Source organism: Aythya ferina (assembly GCF_964211825.1).
Source record: "Aythya ferina genome assembly, chromosome: 19".
NCBI lineage: Eukaryota > Metazoa > Chordata > Aves > Anseriformes > Anatidae > Aythya > Aythya ferina.
Genome location: NC_140309.1, coordinates 5,354,965 through 5,380,138, shown reverse-complemented (window position 1 = coordinate 5,380,138; position 25,174 = coordinate 5,354,965). Strand labels below are relative to the sequence as shown.

Genomic DNA, 25,174 nt, shown 5'->3' with positions numbered 1-25,174 from the left:
GGAGCAAAGAAATGATTTAACACCCTCCCAGGGAAGCTGCTGCAGGATCCAGAGCCTAAACCAGAGGCTGCTCTTCGAGGCGAGCCTCCCGGCTTGTCTGCAGAGCTCCGCACAGAGCCAGGGGAATGGATGCAGTGGGCTGTTTCCTTCCCCGACTCCGCTCATTTCAGGGGGCCTGTTTGGGGGCTCAGGTGGGGATCCTGGGTCTGATTTTCCCTATTCACCACTTTGCCACTGGCCTCTTGCTGCATCCATCAAACCTCTGTCACTTCAATGTGTTGCTGGCCAAGGCCTTTCAGCAGAGCCTGCTGGATGAGTCCCAGTGCCCTGCTGGTTTGAGGGAGGGATCCTCAGCCCTCCCAGCTGGGGCAGCGTGTTATGGGGTCACTCAGGCTGCCTTTACACCTCTCCTCTAACCACATCAGCACGTTTGTATCTAGACAGAGCTGCCCTGCCCGTGACAAAACACAAACCTGTCCCCCTCCCGGTGGTGTCACTCACAACACCCAGCTCCCCGCAGCTCAGAAGCTGCCCCTCGACACGCTGGGTGTGAAGGGGGCACCAACCTGTGCAGGCACCACGCAGGGACGGGGAGGGAGCAGGTCCCCAGCTCACCCAGGAAGGAGGCACAGCTGGGTTAAGGAGCTCGCTGGGAGGTCACAGGAGAGCACAGCAGGCTGGGAACCCACCGGAGCTCCATCACGGGTTGGTGATGGAACAAATCTCTGCTGGGCCTTGCCAACACAAGGCCTGAGGAGCTCACCCCTAAGAGCCAAACAGCCCAAATCCATCTACAGCACTGCCGCCTGATAGCCCCTACCTCTGGCTCACGTTGCAGTCGATATCCTTCAGAAGCCAGAAGCCTGTGTTTACTTGGCTGCTGATTTATTTGCTTAACTTTCCTTTTAAGATAATGGAAATTAGACTCACAGATTGATGATTGAGTAGATTGAGTCTTATCTCAGGACAGGTGGCTTTGATCAGCGTGTCAGGCGTCTCGTTATTGCTCCAGGCTTAGCACACCGGGACCGGAGCTTCCCAGGCATTTGTACGGGTGTGCAGCAGAGAACTGATCCTGGAGAGGTAACTTCCTGATGCCTCTAGCTGTGTATGCAACCCTCCCTTGAACCCAGTCGCTCATACAAGCATTCCTCTGCACGCAGGACCAGAACTGCTACCCTTAGCATCCCTAGGCACAGTGGCAGCAGGGAAATTGTGCTTTTTCTACAGAACGTGGCAGAAAATATTTTTTTCTTCCCCTCAGCCACGCTGACAGCAATTGCTTCAGCTTCTCATGAGCCAGACGGAGTAATTAGCTTGCAGCTAAATAGCAGAAGGGATGGCCTCTGTGCTTCATCCTGACTATGCGAGTCAGCAGGGTTTTCCCCTGGGTCAAGCTTGCGTGCTTGCTCTGCGCTAAGTGGCTGCTCCTGGCTATTGTCAGGGCTGGGCTCAGACCTTCCGTTTGCTTATTCTTATGCCTGACTAAACTAAAGGCTCCTACTAAATAAAACTACTCCTGTCCCAGTCCTGAACCCAGACTGGGATACCCCTGGCTCACCTCTCATCATTTCTCCCCTGTACCTCTCCTGCAGCTCAGCGTCCACCTCCCACCGCTGGAGAAGAGTTTCAGGTGTCTGCTCCTCGTGGTGAACCAACTGCCTGCTCACAACAAGAAAAACATTTCTTGCCAGCAGACAGCAGCCTAACAACGGCAGAAAACCCTCCCGTTACATGCTTCACCTGTACTTCCACTGGTCAGCTGCCAGAGCACAGCGGCGTCACGCCAAACACGCCAAACACTTCAGCAAACTCCCCGTGGGGTTCTTAAATATCCGTCACCCTGAGTCAGCCCAGAAGGAAACTTCACTGCCTTCAAGAAGTGCAGCCTGTATTTGGCTATCACCACAGCCAAGGTATCGGGAGCAAAGCAGTGAGCAGAGCACAGCAGGACACCTGGCCTTGTCTGGGAAAACTGCAGGCTTTAATGGGGGGAGGGAGACAGTAAATCCTACAGTTTGCATTTTCAGCTACGTTTACTGTAGAAACTCTGAAATTCCGTAGTGCTGTCATTAATAAGGCCTGGGGGGCTCAGGATCGCTAGCTTTTCCTAATGGATGCTCAAGGGCTGGCAGGACGCTTGGCTTTGCAACATTGGTTAAAGAGAGAAAGACTCTGCAGCCCCCAAAAGACACCCCTGACGCAAGACGTGATGGGGGTCTATAAAACCAGGGGGGCATGGGCAGGGCGAGATCCTTTCTGTTCGCTCCTGGTACCAGCTGAAACCTGCAGGAGCAGACTCAGAGCCAGGAAGGGGCCGCTTCCCGCAGCGTGTAAGCAGGTAGCAGATGCTGGAGATTTACACAAGCTTAAAAAGGGACCGAACACATTAGTGGAAAAAAAAAACATCACAGGCTGTTAGATAAAGAGACAATCTCTGGCTGAGGAAATACCCGAGCCACGGGTGCTGGGAGCCCAGCCTTACGCCTGCCTGGCTGAGCACGGGTCTGGGTGCAAGGCACCCTGGCTGACCCCGTACAGCTGCCCGGCCCTGCAGAGCCCCCCGCTCACCGTCCAGCCTTTGGGACTGACCCTGCTGTGGCTGTGACTCCTCCAGGGACTCCTCCCCTCCCAGCACATCCATTCCTGCTGAGTCTCACTGGGAACGCGACATTTGCCTTTCCAGGAGGGAGACTGAAGCTTAAATAACCCCAGATAAGTTACAAGAGGGAAGGGAGGTAACTGCACGGATCCCCAGTTCAGAGCCACTTAGGCACACGCTGTACTTAACGACACGGATAATCCAGCAAAATTTTTCTACCCAAAACACTTAAGTACGTTCTTAAATTACCACTCCAGGCGCACTTACAACACACTGCCTCCACGCTTCACGAGGGTGCCTTCAGCACCATCGGTACTGGGGAAGTCTTGCAAGCAGGAGGAGAAGCACTTTCCTTTTTGGCCCCGTTTCACTAGGATGTGAATTAAAGTGTGCACGTGCCTAAATGACTCCTGAAGCAGTCTGCACAGAGCACAGGTTTAGGACACGCACAAAACCACAGCAGGTGAACTGGCAACGTTACCACACGTCAGCTTAAAATATTTTCCCAGCAGCTTAGGGACCGGAGGAAGGGACACTGACGTGGGCACACCTCCCCTCCTCTCAGACCTTGATGGTTCAATGAGGCTGAGGCCGTGTTTATAAGCAGAGTGCACTTCCTAGCATGAAACCTACTACAAATAGAAGCCCAGCTGATAAAGCAAGGTGGCCCTGTGCCATCCCAGGCTGAGGGGCTTTCCCAAGAAGCCTGGCTCTGCTTGGGGCATCCCTCCCTGCCTCTCAGGAGCCTACAACCCACAGACTTCCCACCTGCTCTCATCACACTGACCCATCTCCTCCAGATGCTTCTCCCCAGGGCTGCTGAACCAACAGGCAAGCGTCATGAGCAGCCTGCTCCCTGCAGACAGGCAGTGACTGTGCACCACCCCCTGCAGTTGTCAAGTCCAGCGCCCATTTCCCACCTGCCTGGCCTCTGCAGCCACTTCCCTGCACCGCACACGGCCTGGATTAATGCAGGCTCCGACAGGAAGCCACTTTGCAGCTGCTAATTTAATAAAAACCCAGCCAGCAAGGCTGCATTTGCTGCTGTGACGCCTGCGAGCTTCTAGCAGCTGCATGGTTATCGACTCCCCCAAATTACCTAACAATTATGTATGCTTACATTAAAATTACCTTGCAATCTCTAGATTGCCTGGCAACACTTCTCCTTCGGCGTGCACAAACGGTGCACTTTCCCCCTGTAATTACACAATAATTGCCGTGCATTTACCCACCAGTTCTGAGACAACACCATTTTTAACTTTCATTTGCTAATAAAGTAAGTGCTTACTCAATAGCCCCAAAGGAAGCATCCCATTGTTCCCGTTGCTGTGAGTGCTTGGGCATCCTATAATTTATTGCCCAGATCCATCCTCCCTGCCTAAGGAAACACAAACTTTTTTTTTTTGGCTTGTCTTCTAAACTAAACTTTCTTCCGGTGCCTACTGCAGGCACCAGCAGCATCCAGCACAGCACAGCCTGGATCTCCCTGCCGAGGCACACAGGTTCTGCTATAGCGTGAATACTGATGAGAACCAAAAAGCTGCAGTCCTTGCCCTTCAAACTCTACTGCAAAGCAGTCCTGAGCTCCCCATTCCCATTCATATATGCATTTCCACTGACTTCCTGAGATGACCTGACTGTTTATGGCAGCTTTCAGCACATGGGAGCTTCTGGCCTGTCACAGGAGAGCAAACAGTGACTGCATTCCCAGCCACCTCGTGGTGAGGTCAGACAAACCAGGTGAGGTGGTGTGCATCTCGGTGTGGGGATGGAGCAGCGCACTGCAATCCACCCTCCTCTGCTTTGGCAAGGTCCATCATGCTCGTCTTGCTCCCTGCAGGTGTTTGAAACCTGCTGAACACTTTAATGAAAGCCTTGGGGAAGCGAGGGGCTCGCTCCGACTCTGGGGAGCTGCTGAGCTTGCAGGGGCCACCTGAGATTTGGCAGAACGAAAGCAGACACAGCCCAAGGCACGACAGCAGCACGAACTGTTCCTTTCATGTTCGACGCAGCCGCATGCTGGCTCTTTGAAAGCACATTGGAAATAATTTCCTCTCGTTTGTGAGAGAAACAAGCATTTACGGAGGTTGAGCCAGCTGAAGAACCTCTCACCTCGAAGCACACCGGGATGCAGCACAGCTCTCCGGCTCGCAAGCGGCCGGCCTTTCACGCTTCACATGCTGCTCACTGACTGGGGACGACACCTGCTTGATTAAATGGCATCGGCCCTCCCTGCTGGCTGCCCTGACTTCAGATTTGCCTCCAGAATCGTGCAAGTAAGCCAGATATTTTAAAAGTCGCCACGCCTGAGAGATGCCAAGCTGACCTAGGTCAGCCTCAGGGAGCTGGGCACAGCACAATTACCCCACAATTACCCCACAATTACCCCTAGGGTCAGCGCAGCAATAACCTGTGCATGGTGTGGAGAAGCTGCTGGAGGAGAGCTGAGGATGCAGCCCCCTAAAGCAGGGGCTCACCCACCCCAAAACCCACCCCAACACCCACCCACCCCAACACCCTGTCTCCTGCCAGGGTCAGTAGCTGGGGGCAGAGCTTTATGAAGACAGATGCCACACGTACAGTACCCGTGTTCCCAGTGGCAAACTGCCTGCATCCTCCCATGGAACAGCCCTCGATTCTCCTTTCTCCTACAGAGCTGTCTCATCTCGTCTGAGCCCGTTCCGTTCTGGCACTTGCTGTCTCATCTAGCAATAAATGTCAGGGTCTAATTACCCGCTGTATGAAAGTAATTCCTTCTGTTTTCAACTTGCTGCCTAATTATTTTGTTTGCTACCCCTCGGTTCTTCCGTCAGAGAAGATTCATTCCGTGTTCACCTCTTCCCTGACACAGAGGGTTTTATAAGCCTCTCCCGTACGTATCCTGTGATAATTTTCAAAACTGAAGTGCTTTGATCTCACCCCTCTGTACGGGATCATCCCGATCACCCCTTCTGTGCTATTCTCAGCTCTAGAGAGCGGTTTCTGAGACAGGCTGAGCACAACTGCACACAGCATTCACGGTATTCCCTGCTCGTATCTAAGAGCTCTTACACATCCAAACAACTGCATAATGATATTTGCTGTTTTCTTCTTTATTTCATTCCCCAAAATTCCCCAAACCCAGTTAGCTCTGGTGACTGTCACTACGTAATGGGCTGGCATTTTGAAGAGAACTCTCCCGAATGAAGACCGAGTGAGAACAGCTCATTTGGAGCCCGTCACGACGTACATATTTTTAGTGCTGTTTCTCCCCCTCAGACATTACCCTGCATTCAGCAGCATGGATTTTTCTCTGCCATTTTACTGTACCAGCACTCAGTACCACGGCATCCTCCCGCCAGTCAGCTCTAACGATGACTATCCTCAAGGAGGTATCGTCACCAGCCTCCCATGTTGCACTCCGTCCTATTTCTGGTTGTTAGGAACACATTGAACAGCCCAGGCCACATTACGGATTCCAGTTTAACTGCACTAGTGACCTCTCTGCACTGTGTACCTACTTTCCTGATCATCTGACTAGTTATTAATCCAGAACAGGTCAGCCAGCCAAGACGACTTAGTTTCTCCTGATTGGATCTGTTAACAGAAGCTCATAAAGCTGCTTGGTTGTTCACGTGTGTTGTAGTGACAGGATCACCTTATCTGCATTTGTGCTGACTCCTCTGGAAAGCTAACAGATCTGTGAGGCAAGAGTTCCCTCTGAAAAAGCTCTACTGGCTCTTCCCCCTCCTACTCAGCCATCCAACCACGGCCAATTCTTTAGTCCACCAATGTTCAGAGAAACCAGTCAACAGTGAGATCACCAAACACTGTGGAAAGCCACCTACAACAAAGACAGGAGAATCAAAAAATGCCAAGTGCTGTTCACCAGCACCACAACGTGCCCAGCGGGAACACGAGCTGTGGCTGCAGCCCAGATGACTCGTGGGTACACCTCTCACACGAGGCTGTGCTGCATGGGGACCTTCTTCTGGAAGAAAAGGTTTAGGCGAGTGTGTGTGACCAGCAGAGGATCTGAGCTGTACCTTCTGGCCTGCACACAATGCCGGTACTGAGGCTCAGAAGGAGTGGGAATGTGCAGTGCAATGTTTAGGAGCAGCAAGGGAGTAACGCCAGCAGTCAGACCACAAAGCATCACGCTCTGTGACCCTCAACCCCATGGGTGGTACGGACGTGTCCTGCACCCATAACTGCCCAGCTCTGCTGCACGTGCTGCTTTCAGAGGCCTATTTATAGAAAAGAAAGCACCCAGCAACTTAATGGGCATCCTCCCACTGCAGGCACAGGTCACAAGAGAAGGCCAGACATGAAACCCTAATGATTTTCCAACCCTAATGATTCTACGAAACCTGCAGCACAAGGTTTGCAGCTCAGCAGTGAGCAAAAGGCACCATCCAGCAGCCTCGCAGCCCTTGCTGCAGAGCGTGAGGGGTTACACGGACACAGCAGCTCTGTCAGGGTGCACGAGGGAAGCACCAGCCAGCTCTCACTGCTGCTGCTGGGACTGCTGCCCCTGCCAAGCTGGACACAGCGATTTGTCCCGGCTGAAGCTCCTGACTCAGTCCACGTCACTTCAAATGCCTCCTTGCTAGCTCTGCCATTGCTTTCAAAGTCTATCTCCAAAAAGAGATAAGAAAAAGACAAAAGCAAGGCACTGTTTTCCCAAAGTCCTTTCCAAGGAGTGCCTGCTCCTGGCATCAGCGATACAGCCTGACAAACCCGAGCTGAGCACGGCCACCAGCTGGCACCTGCAGTCAGAGGGGACCTTGCTGGCTCATTTGCCAGCCCCCTGGTGCTGAGAGGTTTCTCCCCGGCCCAGGAGGAGGCTGACCCACGCGCTCTGTGAAGGGCCATCAGTGCTGGAGGTACTCACAGTACTCGATGCCCAGGACGATGTCTCGGAAGTAGAGCCTGGCCTGGTCCTCGCTGAAGGGCTGCTCGCTGGGCACCTCCATGACAGGCCTGTTGGGAGGAGGGAGGGCAGTAAGTCCTTTGCAAAACGGCAGCAACACTCACTGCTGGGGTTTTAGGCTCATTCTGCATCATTTCTGCCCCAGCAGCGAGGGATGGGCTCCCAGCAGGTCCAGGATCAAGGTCCAGGAGAGGTCCCTCCGCTTCAGACCCTCAGGGAGCTCCGAGGGCTCCTGGGACTCAGAGAGCCCGTGGGGTTTTGCCCCGCACTGCCCTGTGAGGTGTGAGCCACGAGGTCCTCACTAACACCAGGATTAACTGCTGGGCAGCAGCTTCCCCCCTTCCCTTTGGGTGTCCCCGCATCAGCACCTTGTGCCCCCCAGCAGCCGAGCAGCAGGAGCTCAGGGCTTCGCTGCGCCGTGGGGTTAATTCTGCTCAGCAGCTTGACCCCGGACCTTGCATTTGGACACACGCCCACTGAGCAGGCTAGGTGTAAGCGAGTGCTCCTCAGACACCGTCCCTGCACGTCAAACCCTGGCCAAGAAGAACCCTTCACCAAAACCCAGCTCTGGGGCTCTTCCCCTCAGCGAGCAGCAGAAAACCTGCAGAAACCTCTCTGCCCCCCTGCTGCCTTTGGCAGACGACCATCTCCCATTCACTTTTCTCTAACCACCGCCTTCCCCCCCTCCTCCTGCACATTTTTCTGCTGCTGATGTGAGCGGCAGGACCGGCAGAGCTGCTAATGGGGTCTAATTGCCTTCTGCTAGGGGCGGGCAGGCTGTGCGCGGCCAGGCAGCACGTTCCCTGGCCCCGGCTGATTACAGGAGGTTTTTTCTCCCCCTCTCCTCCAGGAGAATCAGCAGCCTGGTCACCAGGGAGACTGGGAGCCTCTCACCAGCAACCTGCCGGAGCTGGCAGCGTGCAGGAGGCTCGTTCACGGGGCTAGAGAGAGAAACAAGCCCTTGGGGGATCTCCCCCACCCCACGCTCAGCTCTCCCAACCTTGCTGTGAGCGCAGAGCTGCAGACCCAGCCCAGGTGCAGCGAGAGGTGGTGAGGGGACTCCCGCTGCCTTATCCCTGCTCCTGCTGTGGAAATGTGCCCCCAAAACAGCCTCCTGTGATACATTCGTGCTGGGGGCAAAGTGAGGCAGGGGGCAAAAGTGAACGCTGATGGAACTTCTGAGCCCTACGTCAGAGGAAGCTACGACGGGGCTGCTACCCCAGTGCTGCATGCCCTAAAAAAGCTTTTCTCCCTGGCATCTAATAGGGGTGTGGCACCACCTTTATGTTCTGGAGCAAAGCCCCCCAGCAGGGCATTTCCTCCCAGCCCATTACATCCCACAGCATCCCCCCCAGCTGGAAGGGTGCGAAGGCAACTGCAGCTGGAGCTCTGCTCTCACCTGCCTGCAGGCAGCCCTTTGCCCCACTGTGAAATCCCCGTTTCACCCAGGAAGCTAACAGTCAACACCAGAAATTTCAACAAAAGCGTTCCCAGGAGGACTACTTACCCTTTCCTTAGGAGGTCAAACACTGCAAGGAAGGAAATCAAACCATGAATGAATCGCAGAAGAGAGAACCGGGCTTATTCATATTTTAGCACCTATGAAAACACATCCCTTCCCCTACCTGCTAAATCAATTTATCTCCCTCACCTTTCTTTCTTCCCACATGACAAGGACACCAGGGGATGCAAAATGAAAATATTCATCTCTTCAAAGACAAATCTCCCCACCTCCTGCCAGGGAGGCAGCGGGTGCTAATTTACCAACCACACTTCTGCTGTTCCTGGTGTCAGCCCTGGCTGGTTTGAGCCCTGCCTCGTTCAGTACCTCCAGGGAGGGCGTTTGGTGTGAGATTTCTGCTAAATTGCTGATACCAAAGGAGATGCTGTAAGAACACGTTGCTCCATTTCAGCTGTGTCACTCAGCAGCACAGCTACACTGCTATCAGAGAGGGAAATGCTCCCTGGCAGGGGCAATTGCAGAGGGTTTATTGGCATCAGTTGAGGCTTGTAGGGCATGTGGGTTTGTGTGTCTGAGCAGGGGTTAAATAGGGACTTGCCCCGGCCCTGGGGGTTTTTCTGGTCCTGTGGCAGCAGTTACTGGGGTTTTACCAAGTATTGGTAGCAATGCTAGGATATGAAGCAACTTGCAGAAAACCAAGGAAGATGTTTGAGGTCTCCTAGCCCCAGGCTGGGCCCCTTGGCTCCCTCGGAAGGGAAACGTTCCTCTGCAGCCCCTGCCCCGCTCAGCTCCCAGAAAGCTGGGGTACAAAACCACAGGGAGCATGACAGCAGTGGTTAGGGGAACACTGCCTTGGCAGCCAGCTGCAGGCTGGCTGAGGAAGCTCTGCCCCCTTCTACAAACTGAAGCAGACATTTAATGGCACCCAGCTCGTGCCCTGCAGAAGCCAAAAGCACCCAGCACCACACCAGGGCTACGGGGCTCCAGCAGCAGGGAAGGCTGGCCCTTCGGAGGCAAATAGCTTCACTTGCTAGGCAGAGATGCCTTGCAGAAGCAGCTTAAAAAGCATCCCATAATTATTTCACGAGAAGCAGCCTTTAAGCCTGTCTCATCAGGGAACGCTACCGGTGAGCAGAGATTTAACAAGGGCGGACGTCTTCATCTCAGCAGCTCTGCACCCTAGATGCTCCCAGGCCTGTCCCTGGGGGTTTTGCCCAAATCAGGGCACCCCCAAGGTTTAAGGGAGAGGAAGACAGGATGGAGGGCACTTTCCCACCCCTGGCATAAATGCAGAGTCAGCTGTGACCTTCCTTGCACCCAGGGCAAGGATTAGGCTAAGAAGGTCTCAAGGCTCATCAGGAGGTGAGCGTGTCTGCAGGGGGCACAGGGAACATCCTGAGACAGCTTTCTTCAGTCACCACCAATATCCACAGCGTACAGGAGTTCAGAGAGATGGACCTCAGACCGAGAGAACAAGAAGCTCTCCTGCACTTTTCCCTTCTCTCCTGGCTCTGGCATACACAGAGGGGAGGGCAGAGCTGCGGTCACACCTTTGTAGTGCCTTTATGTTAAGGGGACGCGTGCAGCTCTGTAGCCCTGCCAGTTCAGCTGCCCTTACAGGTGTTTCACTGTTCAGAAGAAATACCTCTGCTCAAGTTGGTACAAGTTTCCTCCTGGTACTGACCCCGAGTCCCAGCACGAGTTACTTGCACCACTAGGTCTAAAGCCCGGACGGTTCTGTTAGCCTGTAAGGACTCACGTACCCATGTACAAGTTGTCCTCTGCAGGATCATCGAGGACCTGCAATTGGTAACAGAGAGAGAAGGGGAGAGGGGAGTAAGAAAACAGCAGGGAAAGAGTCGTTTTTAATCAAACAACATTTTACTGCTCCCTGTGTGCTGTGCTGAGCTGCAGAGCATTAAGAAAGACTTGTGCTGATATTTAGAGGTTCCTGAGAGGGGGGCACGGTGTTGGAGGACATGAATTTTCCTGTCACCAGGAAAAAAAAGGGTTTCTGCCTATATTTGTAGAAACTGCTTATCCTGGTCTGAGTTCAGCCATTATCAAAACCAGAAACGAAGCGTGGCATGTGTGCACCTTCCCAGGCCTGTCTGCTCAGAGCTTGCTGCTGTTTCCACCAGCTCACCCAGCTGCCTTCACTCAGCACAGCACCAAAGTGTGTCAGTTTGTCGTACACATCTCTGTGATCTTACTCAAAATCACCAACCTAGCTGTTGAACGCCCATTTTAAAACAATTTTGGCTGCAGTAGGGGCAGTTGGAGAAGCGTCCTCCTGCCACAAGACAAACCAGATCTGTTTCAGTGCGGCGTAGGCTGCGGCAGTAGCTCACCTCTATCAGCTTAACGATGTTGACGTGGTCCAGTTTCTTTAATATGGCTATTTCCTGATAGACTCTGTCCAGCGGTGCCATCGGCTTTGGCTGCTCTCCGGTGGATGCTTTAGACCCTCTAGGAGGAGGCCGACCTGCGGATGTGAGAACAGAGTCAGGAAGTCACTTGGCATGCAGGAGAGAGCAGCCGCTGCCCCCCTGCAGGATTCCCCAGCTGCAGGGGAAGATCTCATCACCCTATTACCACCCCAAAGCATTGCAGTCCCCACCCTGAAGAGGGATTGCCAAGCCACACTGAGAGCAGCTCCTGCTGGCTGCCCAGCCTGGTCTGTCTGCCACCGGGGCCGGGTCCCAACGGGTCCCAAGGGGGCAGAAGAGCCCCTGGGAGGAGGGGCCCTGCCCTGCCCTGCCCTGCCCAGCTCCCAGCACTTTGTCAGGCTTCAGAGGTGGCGAACGGGGACGAGCCAGCACTTCAAAGACTCCGAAAATCAAAGCCAGGAACCTAATTACCGAGTGCTTTGAATTTATCCGTGCCTGGCCTTTCACTACTGCACTTTAAGCAGCCCCCAGCCCCTCGGGGAGCTTTTGTCCCACAGCCCCGGCAGGCAGCGCTGTGCCTGGCTGAGGGCAGCAGGCCTCCAAGGGTGAGATACCCACGTGGAAATCCGTACTGCTTCAGGAGCTTCTTCTTGGAGAGGACTTTCATAGCCTGGAGGAAGAGGAAAAAGCAGAATTAAAGCCAGCCGAGAGCCCCCAAACGCTCGGTGCTGTGAGGCCGGGGCTGGCTCGGCTCTGCCCTCGGCTCAGAGCAGAAGGCTCCTGGTTAGAGGCGGCCACCGCAGGCACACCCTGCCACAGGCCTTCCTAAAGGCACTGCTGCTTGCTTCATTTATCTTTTTCCCATGGAAAAAATAACTGGGTTTGATTTATTTTAAATTGGACCCAAGAAAATGAGCCCGATTTCTACACTCTGGGCCACAGCTCAAGGGAAGGGGTGTGCTCCTCTAGCAGAGCTTTACAGACCTGGCTTTTTGGATGGTGCGATGGCCGTGCTGCAGGTCGGAGCAGCTTCCAGGCTACTCCACCTGATGTTTTGCTTCGCCAGAAGGTCTACGAAGCCAAAGAGCTGGAGCATCACAGCCATGCCACTACCATCCCTTCAACCTACACCACACGCCCGGGGTAGGTGAGGACACAGCCCCTAACCCAGCTCTGCGTGGGGACTTGTGCATTCTCACAGACCTTTTTTTTGCCCCGTAAGGCCTTCCTCACTGTCCCAGAGCCATGCAGGGGACGTGCAGTGTGCCCCACTGCCATGCCCCCAGCTCCCTGAGCACTAACAAATTTCCAAGGGCTGCTCCCACAGCCCCACAGGGCCCAGGAGAGCAGCACGTCAGGGGACAGCTCCGTCCCCTCGCAGGGGGGATTACTCCCATTAATTAAGCATCCAAACCTCTCGTTCCCAGCAGGGTGAGCCCGGTGAGATACAATTAGCTAAGGACTCCCACGGGACACGGTCAAATGCCAAGGAACTGTGCACGAACGCCACGGGGGCAAGCAGTGCACGCTGCCCCTATTTAATGCACGCAGCAGGGGCAAGTCAGCGAGACGTTTTGGGGAGCTGCTCTTGCTGCCATTGCGCTGCCATGTGCCCCACGTCCCACCCTCCAAACGGACTCCCACTGCTCCCAGCTCGTGATATAATCAGGTTTTATTTTTTTTATACTTGTTATTTTTATTTTATTTTTGCTACTGATCCGGCAAAACCCTCTGGAAGGCTCCCCCTGGCCACCTGGGTCTTGTCTGCCCTCTGGCAACGGAGCTCAGAGAAACAAGAACCCAAAGACGCAGTTTGCTGCAGGAAGCTCCCGGCTGCACCACGCTGTGGGGAATCCAGCCCCAGGAGCTGAAGCCCTCGGGCAGGCTCTGGGAAGGGGGAAGGCAGCATAAGGGACAGAGAGGGGCACTAACGACGACACAAATTGCTTTTGTGGCCAGAAACGGAGGGCACAAGAGCTCTGGACGTGCTCACACCACCTCCAAAGCCGGGGTAGCTGCCACCACGCGAGCAGGGCTGGGTCAGAGGAGGACCTGCCCCCTGCATTTCCAGACAGAAACAAACCCGGTTGTGCCGCCGGGCAGAGGCACTGAACTGCCAGAGGAGCAGAGATGAGCGCACACAGCAGAGGAGCTTCACTAATTACAGCAGGAGCTGGCGGGGCGAGGCTTCCCCGCTAATTGTGGCTGCACGGAAGGGGCAGGCACAGGGCTGCTCAGCAAACTGCTCCTCCGGGCTCCCAGCCTCAAAGTGCCAGCGACATTTCCACTGGCAGGCAGAGCTAATTACTCAGCTGATGCCTTCCTGATAAAGAATCAGCTCAGAGCCAGGCCGAGGGATGTTCCCCTCGCACTGGTAAGCATTGCTTCGGCTTCCTCGGGAAAACAGGGAGCCTCGGAGACTTCCCTACACGTGCCCTGCGCCCACTTTCCTTCTGAGTGACACATGGACACAGCCCGTGGCATTGCCCTCCGAGAGGCAGCAGGAACCCCGTGCCCTTCTCCATGTGCCTTTATTAGCTCCGTCTCCTGCTCTCCCTCCTAGCACCCCGCAGCTTGGAGCTCACAAGAGAGATGCTGTGTGGGTAAAGAAAAGCCTAAACCAGACAGGCTCAGCCGCCAGGCCCCCAAAATCTGGCTCCCCCTTTAGCCCTGGGCGATCCAGCTCCTTGCCACTGAAGGGCACGGGCTGTGAGAGTGAGCCAGAAATGATTTCCCTGGCAGGTATGTGAGAGGGTGAGGAACGCAGGAGCTGTGCCTTCCCGTCCTCCCCGTCCCAGCTCTAGGGGGCTGGCAGGGTTCAAGGCTTGCTGCTGGCCACTCTTCCTTGGCAGTAGCACTTTGTTCAGCTCTCTGGGCTCATCAGCCTGGGAGGAACTTGTCCCCAGCATTGCCACGCCATAGGAAAGAGCCTTCAATGCAAAGGTTGGGAGATGGAGGCAGGCAGAGCGCACCACACAAATCTTGTTTCTTAGGAAACCGGATTAAAAGAGGAAAAAAATGGAAACTCCCTGACAAGCTCCCATGCTATTGCTTTTGTCCAGAACCAGCGTAACAAATGTCCATCATAACCACTCTGCTCTGCGAGCTGATTTAGAGATTGGGAAGAGGAAGGAGCCATGACCTGAGGCATGGCAGAATCAAATTCCATCAGCACAATGACTCCCAACTCCCTCTCCGCCTGGACACATTTGCCTTCGCTTTTTATTTGCTGCTCTTTCGCAGAGCTTGGCTTTTTTTGTTTTTTTTTTTGGCCTTTTTTCCCCTACTCACTGTCGAAGCATCTCCTGCAAACTGTGACACCGAAACCTTTCCAGCTGTGACGAGCTCCTTGGCAGAGCCTTGCAGGCGCTGCTGTGGCTCCTTCGCACTCCCCAGCAGCCAGAATCCAGCGCCGTGGCGGGGGCTCTGCTCCAGGAGCCAGCTCTGCCGCCCAGGGGGCTCCTCCTCGAAGGGGGCACCAGTCACATACCCAGTGCTGGCTGCTCCATTCCCCCAGGCTGTGTTCCCTGCATCCACTGGTGTAAATCAGCAGCTTCGCAGCAGCTCCTGGAAGCACTTTCTGATCGGTAACGGAAGGTCAGACAGCCCACAGGATAAATGCAGCCCATCTACGTTTTTCCCAGATGTGGCAATGGGAGTTTTTCCTAGGTCTAGGCCAGACCCAAAACTCATTAAAGCAAGAGAAATCTTTCCACTCACTTTGTCAGGAGCTAAATTCAATTCATGGTACCTCCAAGTTCTGCAGTTAAGCAAAGAACTAGCAAAGGGCCCTGCGCCTCAGCACGGATCGGGGTGTCACGCTCTGAATTACACCCCAGAATCATTTATTCAGCTTTAAAGTTTGGCTCCTTTTTATCTCAGCATGCTTGCTTGGAAAATAAAGCAGGCAGCAGCGTCCTGGCCTCGTGCCACGTGAATCAGCCAGTGGGGCTGCTGACCAAATGCCAGCCGAGGCCTGATCTCCTCTCGTTAGCTGTTACTGCCTTCCAGCACTGCCCCAGCTGACAGATGAGCACACACACAAAATTCAGGCGGCAGCATCGCAGCCTGTCCCCTGCAGGGCAGCCGTCTGCCCTCTCCCCTCCCTTCTGCTTACGTGCACAGCAACGAAATGCAGGTGGCTGCAGGTCCCTGCTGCAGGCTGCCCCAGCCCCTGCCTCGACCCCACAAGAAGAGGGTTGGGGTGGATCACAGGGCACAAACTGGGCAGCAAACCGGGCGGCGAGGCTGACACAGAAGCATCCTGACACGGGAGGCACTGCGGCTGCAGTAGCTTTGGAGTGTGTGTCGAGATTAGAAGAAGAAATGGAGATTAAGCAGGGATTAACTAACACACGTCAGGCTAGCCTGGATGCAGGCTTTCACTTTTGGCTTTGATTTGAGCAGCTCCATCTACAGCCCCGGCATTAATCGGCATCCAAACCACCGGGAGAGGCAGCACCCACGCTCCCCTCCTGCAGTGGGAGGGCTGCCCTGCCCCTCTCAGCAGCACTGTGACTCCCACCACCAAAAGTTGATGCCAAAACGCACAGGTCACGATTTTCCAAGAAAAAAAGGTGAGCACAGCAATAAAGGGGACGTGATGAGCTGCTCCGTGCTGCTGACCCTGGGCAGGCCGAGGGCACAGACAGAAGCAGGGCAAAGCCGTGTTGCTCCAGGCACCAGAGGGAGCAGTGGGAGGGCAGCAGAGGAAGGGAGCTGGTGGAAACAGCAGCGCTCCAGGGCGCTGGGTGAGTCAGCCTGGAAGGCACCGGGGATGGAAAGAATCACAGAGCCATACTGACTGCGCCTCCTCTGCTGGGCCAGCTTCAGGGCACCCCTTCCAGATTTTTGTCTCATCTCTTCCATCCCTTGTTTCACGGTGTTCCTCCTGCAGTGTCACGCCTGATGCTAGCACAGAAGGGCTACAGACAGGCATGCAACTGCCCCCCAGCCCCCCCATCACCTGTAAATCCAAGGGCTGGGGGAAAAACCAGCTGGGGAACAGTGGGGCTGCCTGCAGTCACTGCCAGCCCCACGGCTGTGACCTGGGGCAGGCAGCAGTGCACGAGTGTGCCCAGGCACCCTGACGGGCCCCTTCCCACCCCGAGGCTGCTCCATCGCAGCAGGGAGAGCAGCACGGCCACGTGCTGGCCCCAGCCCCGACATGCTGAACCCCAGCTGGGACCTTTCGGATTTGCCTGCCTCTGAAATGGGACTGACAGATGAGGAGCCTTCTGTGTAAGCAGCCCTTCTGAAGCCCAAGCCCTTCAGCTCTGGCTTCGGCTCAGGAAAGCATTCAGAAGCGCTCTCTGCACTGCATCCGACACCTGCAGCCCCGTCCAGTGCGTGGGGAGGCATCCTGCAAGGGGGTGAGACCCCGCAGAGCCAGGCACTGCTCGGCATCGTTCTGCTGAACCCTCCGGTGTCCTCAGGAGACAGGCGAGCTCGCTGTGGGCTGAGCCTCCAACACACAGCAGGTGCTGCACCCCACCGCCCACACACGCCTCTGCTTCCAGGTGACCTGCTTCACAGCCAGCAATGTCAGGACAGCTCAGCAGCACGCTTCTGCAGCCTGCCTCCGAGGTCCCTGCGTGTTGCATAACGCAGCCCACCCCGTTTTCCTCTCGCCGTGTGTGCGTGCAGGCAGGTGCGCAGCCAGCAGCACGTTGCTCCGTGCCCCACGGGGAGGTTTGGTGCCTTGGGTGCTGCCCAGATGAGAAATGCATCTGCTAAAAGCAGCACAAGGGGGATGCGGCTCCCAGGGGTGCAGCAGGGAATGGGGAGCAGCGACAGCAGCAGTGAGGAAAGCAGAGACACTCACGTAGTACTTGTCATCGTTCTCGTTGTAGGCCAGCTTTACGACACCGTAGGAGCCCTAGAAATAAAAACAAGTGGCACCGTCAGCTCAGCACCTTGCCTCCTTGCTGCTCGAGGCTGGCACAGCACCACCCAGCACGTTGTGGCAGCCCTGGTGGCACCACGGGCACTTGCTGAGGATCAGTAATGCCCCGAGGAGGAGGGGTGCGATAGCTCATCGCCTCCTGCCCGTCTCAAGTCAAAAACAGGGAGGGAGGAGATCAAATCATTTCAGCTGATGATTTCTGGTGCAAGGTTGGAAACTTTGCCCGGACAGCTTTCCGGCACAAGTCCATTTTCAGCAGGAGACTGTGGCAAGGCATCACCCCGACAGCTGCCCGTAGGATAAAGCAGTGGGATGACCACCACAGCCCTCACAACACCGCTCCTGACTTCACGGGGCGCTGGGACGAAGGTCCAGGCCCCACGGGAGGTGGACAAGCCACCCAGCTGATCCAGGCCAGCAGGTCCAGCAGGCCCCCTGCTAACCTCGGGGTGCAGGGAAGGAGGCAGGAGCACGCCTGCTGCTGGGGGAACACCTCGCACTCCTTCAGTCAGGCTGAAGGAGTCTGGGGTCTTCAGGGGTCTGAGCTGCTGCTCACCAGCCCAGACCTCCAAATAACTTTGGAGGAATCTCTTCTGAGCCCTTCTGCATCTTTAAAGCAGGGACTACAACTAAACCAGCAGCTCGTTCACAGAATTAAAAACTTAAACCAGTCCTGGCGAGGACCAAACACCTGCCCTGATTTTTTATTTTTATTTTCCCCCTTGTTGGGCTGTATTTATGCCCATAGGCACTTAGTGTCACATTCGGTAAGCAAATCCCTTGGAAGAAAGCCAACGTAACCACCTCCAGGGGGAAGGAAAACAAACGTAGATTCCGAGGAAGTGGTTCAACTTTGACCTTGAACAAAACTTGCTGGAACCAACAAGGCAAACAGACAAACATAAAAGCCTCAAAGAAAACAAACGCGGGTTTCTGAAGGCCTGACCAGTAAGATCCCTGGGGCTGGCGCAGACTTCCCACCCGTACCTATGTGTGCACGCAGGTCCCTGCGAGAGGCAGGCTCCAGGAACGTACCTTGCCGATTTCACTCTGCAGCTTGTACTGGTTTAACTGCACGCAGTCCTGCGGATCAAAAGGAGAAGAAAATTAGGGTATCGGTAAAAGAAAATGACAGAGTTGGATTCGGTACCAAGCAGAGGCAGCGTGCAGAACAATGGAAGACTGAGGCTCACTCCAACCGCTCCCCGTTCCCCTACCAGCACAGCACTGCTGGCAGCTGAGCTCCAGCTCCTGGCAGCAGCACCTCAGCCCCGAGGCACCAGCGCTGCGCCAGGCTCAGCCCCACAAACCCTGGCCCTTTACAGTCCCCAACCACATCCGACAGCAGCTTTTGTACCACGGGGACAGACACCCGGCACAGCCTGGCTGCACACGGAGAGCCCAGGTGAATTGGGGGCTGCTCTTTGAGGGAAAACGCAGTCACGCTCCTCTGCAACACAATGAATAAGGGATTCCCCTCAGCTGACAGTACTGAAATAAAAGCCCCCCGAAGCAGGCCTGGTCTCGGTTTGCAAGCCACCGAGCTCCACAGCTCCAGGAGCTGACGGGTGGTGGATGCAGGCTGATGGCCTTGGCGGGGTTGTAATTAATGCACTACTAAAAATTGATGCACGTGCTAAATCCACGGCTGCCTTCAGCACTGCACTACCTAAAGGAAGATGCTTTTTTCCCACCGAGGTAGCGAGAGCTCTGCAGCTTCGTTGCGCTTGGGGCTGACCCCTCCGTCCTCATTAAGTACAAGAAGGAAATCAGACTTTGTGCTGGTGCTGGGTGACCCCCTGCAGCTCTCTGCTGCACGACGCTGCGGCAGCTGAGACATGAACGAGTTAAAAAGCACCACCAGCGGGGAGATCAGCCATGGCTGAGGAATCCATACGCTGAAGACAAGGTGCCAACCAGCTCCTGGCACTGGAGGCCTCAGAGCTCAGCCCACCGGGTGCCGAGGAGTCAGCCCAGGCCAGGAGCTTGCTCTGTGTCTGCTCGGCTCCATCGATTTCCTTCAAGCATCTCCTCCTGCTACCCGCTTGTCGGCAGCCGGGCTGTGCCTTGGCACCGTTTAGCTGAGCCCACGGGGCGATGTTCTGTGGGTACAACCAAAGCCCTGACACACTTTGGTAATAAAGGCTCAATTTCCCCTGCCTTCCCTGGCTCTGAAGGTCAGGCTGCCCTTTCAGCAGCTCGTAGCGGAAGGAGGAGATGTTGAGGCACAGAATTATTTCCGGCACCGCCACACCGCTGTGGGTTTGTCGGCCTCGCAGAAAAACAAGAAAAGAAACCCTGTGACATCCATCACGCCCTGGCAGAGCTCCTCCTAAAATTCAGGCGAGATCCCATTCTGCTGGAGCCCAAGCACCTGTATTTCCACAAGCCTGCCCCACACAGGGCACGTAGCAGCACGGAGCACACAGCCAGGGCACCGGGCACTGAGGAGCTGGGCCCAGGGGGTGCAGAGGCATCGCCCTTCATCCCCCGGAGCACCACCAAGCCCCATCCCTCAGGAGAGGGGAAAACAGGTGCTGCAGGCTCACCCTTCTGCAAACGTTCAGCCAAGCCTCAAGATACCCCTGGAGCCTACAGCAGCAGCAGCGGGACAGCAGCAGGGGTCACAGCCCCGTGCCCTCCACCACCACCACCCCGCTCTGTTGCAGGTGCAGCAGGCAGCAATTGGGGCATTTCTCCCCCATGAAGCACAAAGCCCTTCCAGAGCAAGCCATCATCGCAGTGAAGGAAATGAAGGACCGGGGAAATGATGACTTTCTAAGCTTGCAAGCAGCGCCTTGTCGGGAATACAGGCAGTGATTTAAATCTTCATCTCGTTTCCAGCGAAGGAAGTTTTTTTTCCACCGCCCTGACAGGGAGAAAGAGCCAGCAGTGAGTAATGGAGCCGCAGCAGTGCATTAACTCCACCGCTAGCAAAGCTTATAAAATCTTTCCAAAGGCAAAACCCAATCCATCAGAACTTGAAGCAGCAAGAGTGGGACCAGCAGAAGACAAGGTGCAAAGCACAACGCCACCGAGACGTGCGGAGCAGGAAAGGCCCGGTGAATTTTAGGGGCCTGCAGCACCCCGGGTAGGGACACACAGGGGACAGCTGCCCCAGGCAGCAGATTCACCTCCCGGCCTGGGGCTGTGCTTGGTGCTGGGATGATTTTCACCCACTAAGCAGCAGCAGTTTCTGGTGATGGCTCCTGGCCTGCTTGCCCCGTGCTTGGCCTCATCCAAGGGCAGGCTGCTGGCAGGGCACGGCCCTGCAGCACGGCCCCCGAGCTCTGCAGCAGTCCCCAGCCAGACCCACAGCTGCTGCCAGGCTCTGGGCACTTGGAGCTCCACTCAGCAAAACCCAAACCACATTACAGCTGCTTTTTACCTTTTTTTTTAATGTCCTTCTTTCAGGAAGCCCATAGCTGACAGCTCTGGTGACTCCTGCCATGTGCCACTGCGGACTGGCAGCGTTGTTACTGGTGTTTGGGCTCCTGCAGGGAGCAGGACAGTTGTACGATGCCTTCATCAGACACCAACTCCTACCTCTGGGCCAAGTGTTCCTAGAGAGAGCATCGTACGGCCCTGCTGACTGCATCACGGCCCTGTAACTGCAACTGCTGGCAGCTACAAAAAGAGTGAACAAAATTAAATTTTAATGAAGGCCGTGGGTGAATTAGTGCACGGTGCCCACCTCGGTGTGCAGGAATTGTTCCACCTTAAAAGCAAGGTGCCCCCTTCGACTGCGTGTCCAAGGTATTGCTCGGGAGAAGGAGGGGAGGTCAGAGCTACAGAGAAGACAAAAATCAATCACAAGGTCACAAAGCAAGGTAAAGGCCAGAGTTTGGGCTTAATCCATGAATCCGCTGTTGCCAGCGCTGTGACAAACCCCAAGAAACAGAACTGAGCCTTCGCTGCCCACTGAGGGGGGGGGGGAAAGGAAGAGGCAGGGCTAATGCCCAAAGGATGGCGTCTTCAGAAAGGGTTAGGCTGGCCGCACATACAGATACCGGGAAAAAGCCTGTCCTTAAAAGAAGCCGAATTCAAGCAGCTGAGTTCCATCAAGACACGCTTCAGAGAGAAACACGGGAAGGAAAACTGGGAACTACGAGCCACTAACGATGACAACGCGGCTTTAAAATCATCCCGGCTGGAGGGGGAAGCGAAAGCAGTCCCAAAACCAGCCAAGGTGAAAACACAAACCAGACGGGGCACTGGGGGCAGCAACCAAGACAAATCAGAAAGCTGCTAAGGGACAGAGCAGGGTGCACGGGGAGCCCATGGAGGTGGGACAGGCAGGTTTGAAACGTGCCCCAAAAGAAGCACCGGGGCCATGCAGCCAGCACGATGCCGAAGCTCAGCACCAGGCTGGGCTCAGCCTCCTGGCAGCAGAGCTTCCCCAGCCCCTGCGAGCCCAGCGGGACAGAGGCGGCCCCGCCGCAGCTCTGCCTTCGGGCTTTCTCCTCCTCTCCACCCTACACCCTTAAGACCGAGCTTTAGGCAAATTGGAAATGTAACTTTTAAATAAAGGTTAATTAGTCCTAGGAAAAGCAATTAGCAGCGTCCGGGGGGGATTCTCCTTTGCAGGAATGTTCCCCAAGTGCCTTCATCTTTTTGAGAGAGCCGCAGCTTGAGCCCCGCAGCCAGACCTCTGTGAGAAACAAGGCCGGGGACTTGTGGGGCTGCACAGGGAGGCCAGCAGTGCCGAAACCCTGGCCCCACAGCTGCCCCAGCCCCTCGGGGGGTTGTTTGGGTGCCCAGCAAGGAAATCACAACCTGGTGGAGAAAATCTGGCTGCTCCCGGGACTTGAGGGAAGGCCTGGGTGAGTCAGCCAAGCAGGCAGCAGGCCCACGAAAAAAAAAATGTGGAAAGGCAAGGGAAGGAAGGACGGGGCAGTGATTTATGTTCTGTGCCTCTGGGGCGAGCTGTGGACTTGGAGTGCAGGAAAATTCCCTTTTTGTGCTCTGTGCTCCTGCCTGAGGACGCGGGGCCAACGGCACAGCGGGGAGCTGCAGGATGAGCTGCTGAGCCCTGGCACAGACCCTGCCGGGCTGCCAGGGCTGGGAGAACCACGCCAGGCTGCCAGGACGGATCCAGGGGAGAGAAGGGAACGTGTGAAGAGAGGACAGAGAGCTCAGCAGAGACTGGAGGAGGATAAAGCAACTGACAGTGTAGGCAGGTCTGGGGAGAAAGTCTGAAAAAAGACATTTCTAGCTCTGGCTGGCTGCTCACCAAATGGAAGTTCTCTCAGCTGCCTCAGAAGGTTGCTTTGGGATGGCCGAATAAAACAGCAGCACTGCACCTTCCAACACACGCTCCCAGCAGGCAGCACCCAAACCTACCCTAGGTGGGCCACGCTCTGTCAGACGGGGTGATGGGGTCGTAGGGGGACCTACAAGATCCTGTAGGGCTGTATGAACTCGTTTGCAGGCTCTCGTCCTTTTCCTGGGACACAGGAGGGCCGGGCTCATCCAAGGAGGAGAAAAGCCAGGAAAAATCCTGCCGGCCTCACGGGCACTCCCCGCAGGAGGATGGATGGGCCACCGAGAGCCTAAGACAGGAGGGAACCAAGCAGGGAAGCTGCCTCACGCCCCATGCTTTGAAAATTGCGGCTCCATTTTCAGAGAGCTGGGGCAGATTGGGTTAATTAACGCACAGCCCCGCTGCCGGGACAGCAGGACGAGCTCTGTCCCTTGCCGAGTTCCTAAGGCAGCTGCAGGCTCATCAGCAGCGGCTGCAAGAAACCAGCAGCTGCCAACACCTCGTCTCGGGGCAATTAGCTAATTGGTGGCTCTGCTCGGCGGAGCGTGAGCTGTCTGTACCAGGCAACAAGCCCTGTGCCTGCTTCAAGCCCGCCAGCCCAGCAGCCCTGACACAAGCAGCCCCCTGAGGTTGGGGCTGGCAGCAGGGGACGGGGACAGAGCCCAGTTCGGCTCCAGAAGCTGGGAGCCACCGGGAAACGCAGCGAAACGATCAAGGGATGGCACAGAGTCACGGTGTGCTTAGCAGCAGCTGCTGTTGTTACTCACTGCAGGGTTATTTTATTCCCCATAGGGCCGAAAACCCCAACGTTTTGTCCCCAGTGGCTCTCACAAGCTCTGCTCCATCTCCTGGCTCTGCTTGTTCCTCCCAGCTCACGTGCGAGGCTCCGCTCACAGCTCACAACCAAGGCACCAAATAAATGAACGGAGCAACCTAAAATCTGCTCCTCGTTTCTCTTCCGAGTTCCTGCTGCATCTCGGCCAGCCGTGCAGCTCGTGTTTGGACTGCCAGGGGACCCCCAGCCCCAGAACGGGCACCGTGCTCTCAGCAGCACCTGGCGGGTGGCACAGCGGCTGCTGGAGCTGGGCTGCGGGCAGGCTGGGTGCTGCTCTTGCAGGCACAAATTTCGTGCTTAATTTTCACTAGTGAGTGGTCAGCCTCAGACTTCTGAACCTTCTCACCAAGTGTGCATCTTCCCAGTCCTCTTGCTGTTTCTCACAGGGTACAGATCCCAGCCCCACAAGCTGCTCCTGAGGGTCCTGCTGGGGGAGCAAGTACCTCTGAGCACCTCGCACAGCTCTTGCCCAGCCTCCCCTCCGCCCGCTGCTGCAGCGCTCCCCGTTAGCAGGAGCGATGGCTTCTGACAAGCACGGCACTGCTGAGCATCTCCTCTGCACTGGAGCGAGGCTCCAAATAGTCACAGCAAAGTGACCTGTAAAAGCAGAGCTGCCTGACTGCTGGGGGATGCAGGCTCCGCACCCGCATTTCTAACCGAGCATCCCCGTCCCAAGGCAGCAACGATCGCTCCCTGAGATGTGAATGCTGTGCAAGGAGATGGAGAATTTTCAATTTCCTTTCAGCTTGGAGCGTGCTAGACTCGCCCTGGACTGCAGATACTTGGAAGCAGATCTCAGACAAGCCCCGCTGCCGGCACAGCCAAGCACCGCAGCAGGGGAGCTCCAGCACAGCGCTCACGGCCGCTCCCAGGAGCTGGCTCCTCGCCCTCCCGTCCCTTTTATTAAAGCTCAGGGCTGTCATCAGAGGAGCTGCAATCTCTGCAGCTCATCTCAGGCAGAAATCCACTTCCCAGCCATCACCCATCTCACAGCTACCGTGACTTGCAAACGTTCCCAGTGGGCAGTGGCCGATTTCATCTCAGACGTACGGGGAAATCACCTGCCTGCAGGAAGGAAGCACTAAGCCACCTGTGTTAGGCTCCGGGTCTCAATTCCGGTGATTTTGGCTGCTGAGGACACAGAGCAGGACCCACAGTGGGATTTAGGCATCACAGGGGGGGCATGGCAGCACCCACGAGCACTGCAGCGGTGTGGCAGCACCCGAGAGCAACGTCGGGCACCAGGCTGCCCATTCCCTCTGTAAAAAATCCTCCCAACTGGTACAACTTCACATTTTTACTTCAAGTAACGCCCATTTTCTCCAGTTCTATCAGCCCTGAGTTCCCAAGGAAGCCCTGCTGAAGTTTCAGTTCCATCTGCAGGACAGGGCCTGGGGGGGCCGCAGCCAGCACAGCAACCCCTCGGAAGGACGGGGCCACGGCCCGCAGCTGCCTCTGCTCTTACAAAGCCGTGCGAATGCTTCCGAGACAAGAGAAAATCCTGACAGGAGCAGGAAACACCAGTGCATTTAAGCTCTTTATAAAATTAAATCAGGCACTCAATAATGGCAAAACATAATAGGAGATACATAATCTCCAGAAGCTTAAATCCATAAAATACCAGCGGCAAAGCTGCCTTGACTGATAAACCCCCAAAGGGCGCGCGCTGCAGGGACACAAAGCAAATCCGTTTGGCCACAGCCCTTTCTCTGAGCAGCCTCCCAGGGCTCCTGCACACTACGGCTACACAGCAGGGGGCCCGGCCCCCTCACACCGGGGGTCCCAGCCCCACGAGGGCTGAAGAA

General features: G+C 55.7%; 1 protein-coding gene across 5 annotated transcripts in view; it reads right to left on the bottom strand.

Moving 5' to 3' along the window:
* CAMKK1 (calcium/calmodulin dependent protein kinase kinase 1) overlaps positions 1-25,174 on the bottom strand; it is an 86,506-nt gene that overhangs the window by 26,382 nt on the left and 34,950 nt on the right. For all 5 annotated transcript variants that reach the window (XM_084493546.1, XM_084493545.1, XM_084493549.1 and 2 more), the window contains 7 exons: positions 18,307-18,354; positions 17,191-17,244; positions 11,985-12,036; positions 11,328-11,461; positions 10,740-10,776; positions 9,022-9,043; positions 7,476-7,564 (listed from right to left, as the gene is read on the bottom strand). In XM_084493546.1, the coding sequence (XP_084349672.1) occupies positions 7,476-7,564; positions 9,022-9,043; positions 10,740-10,776; positions 11,328-11,461; positions 11,985-12,036; positions 17,191-17,244; positions 18,307-18,354 (436 nt within the window). The remainder of the gene's footprint in view (positions 1-7,475; positions 7,565-9,021; positions 9,044-10,739; positions 10,777-11,327; positions 11,462-11,984; positions 12,037-17,190; positions 17,245-18,306; positions 18,355-25,174) is intronic.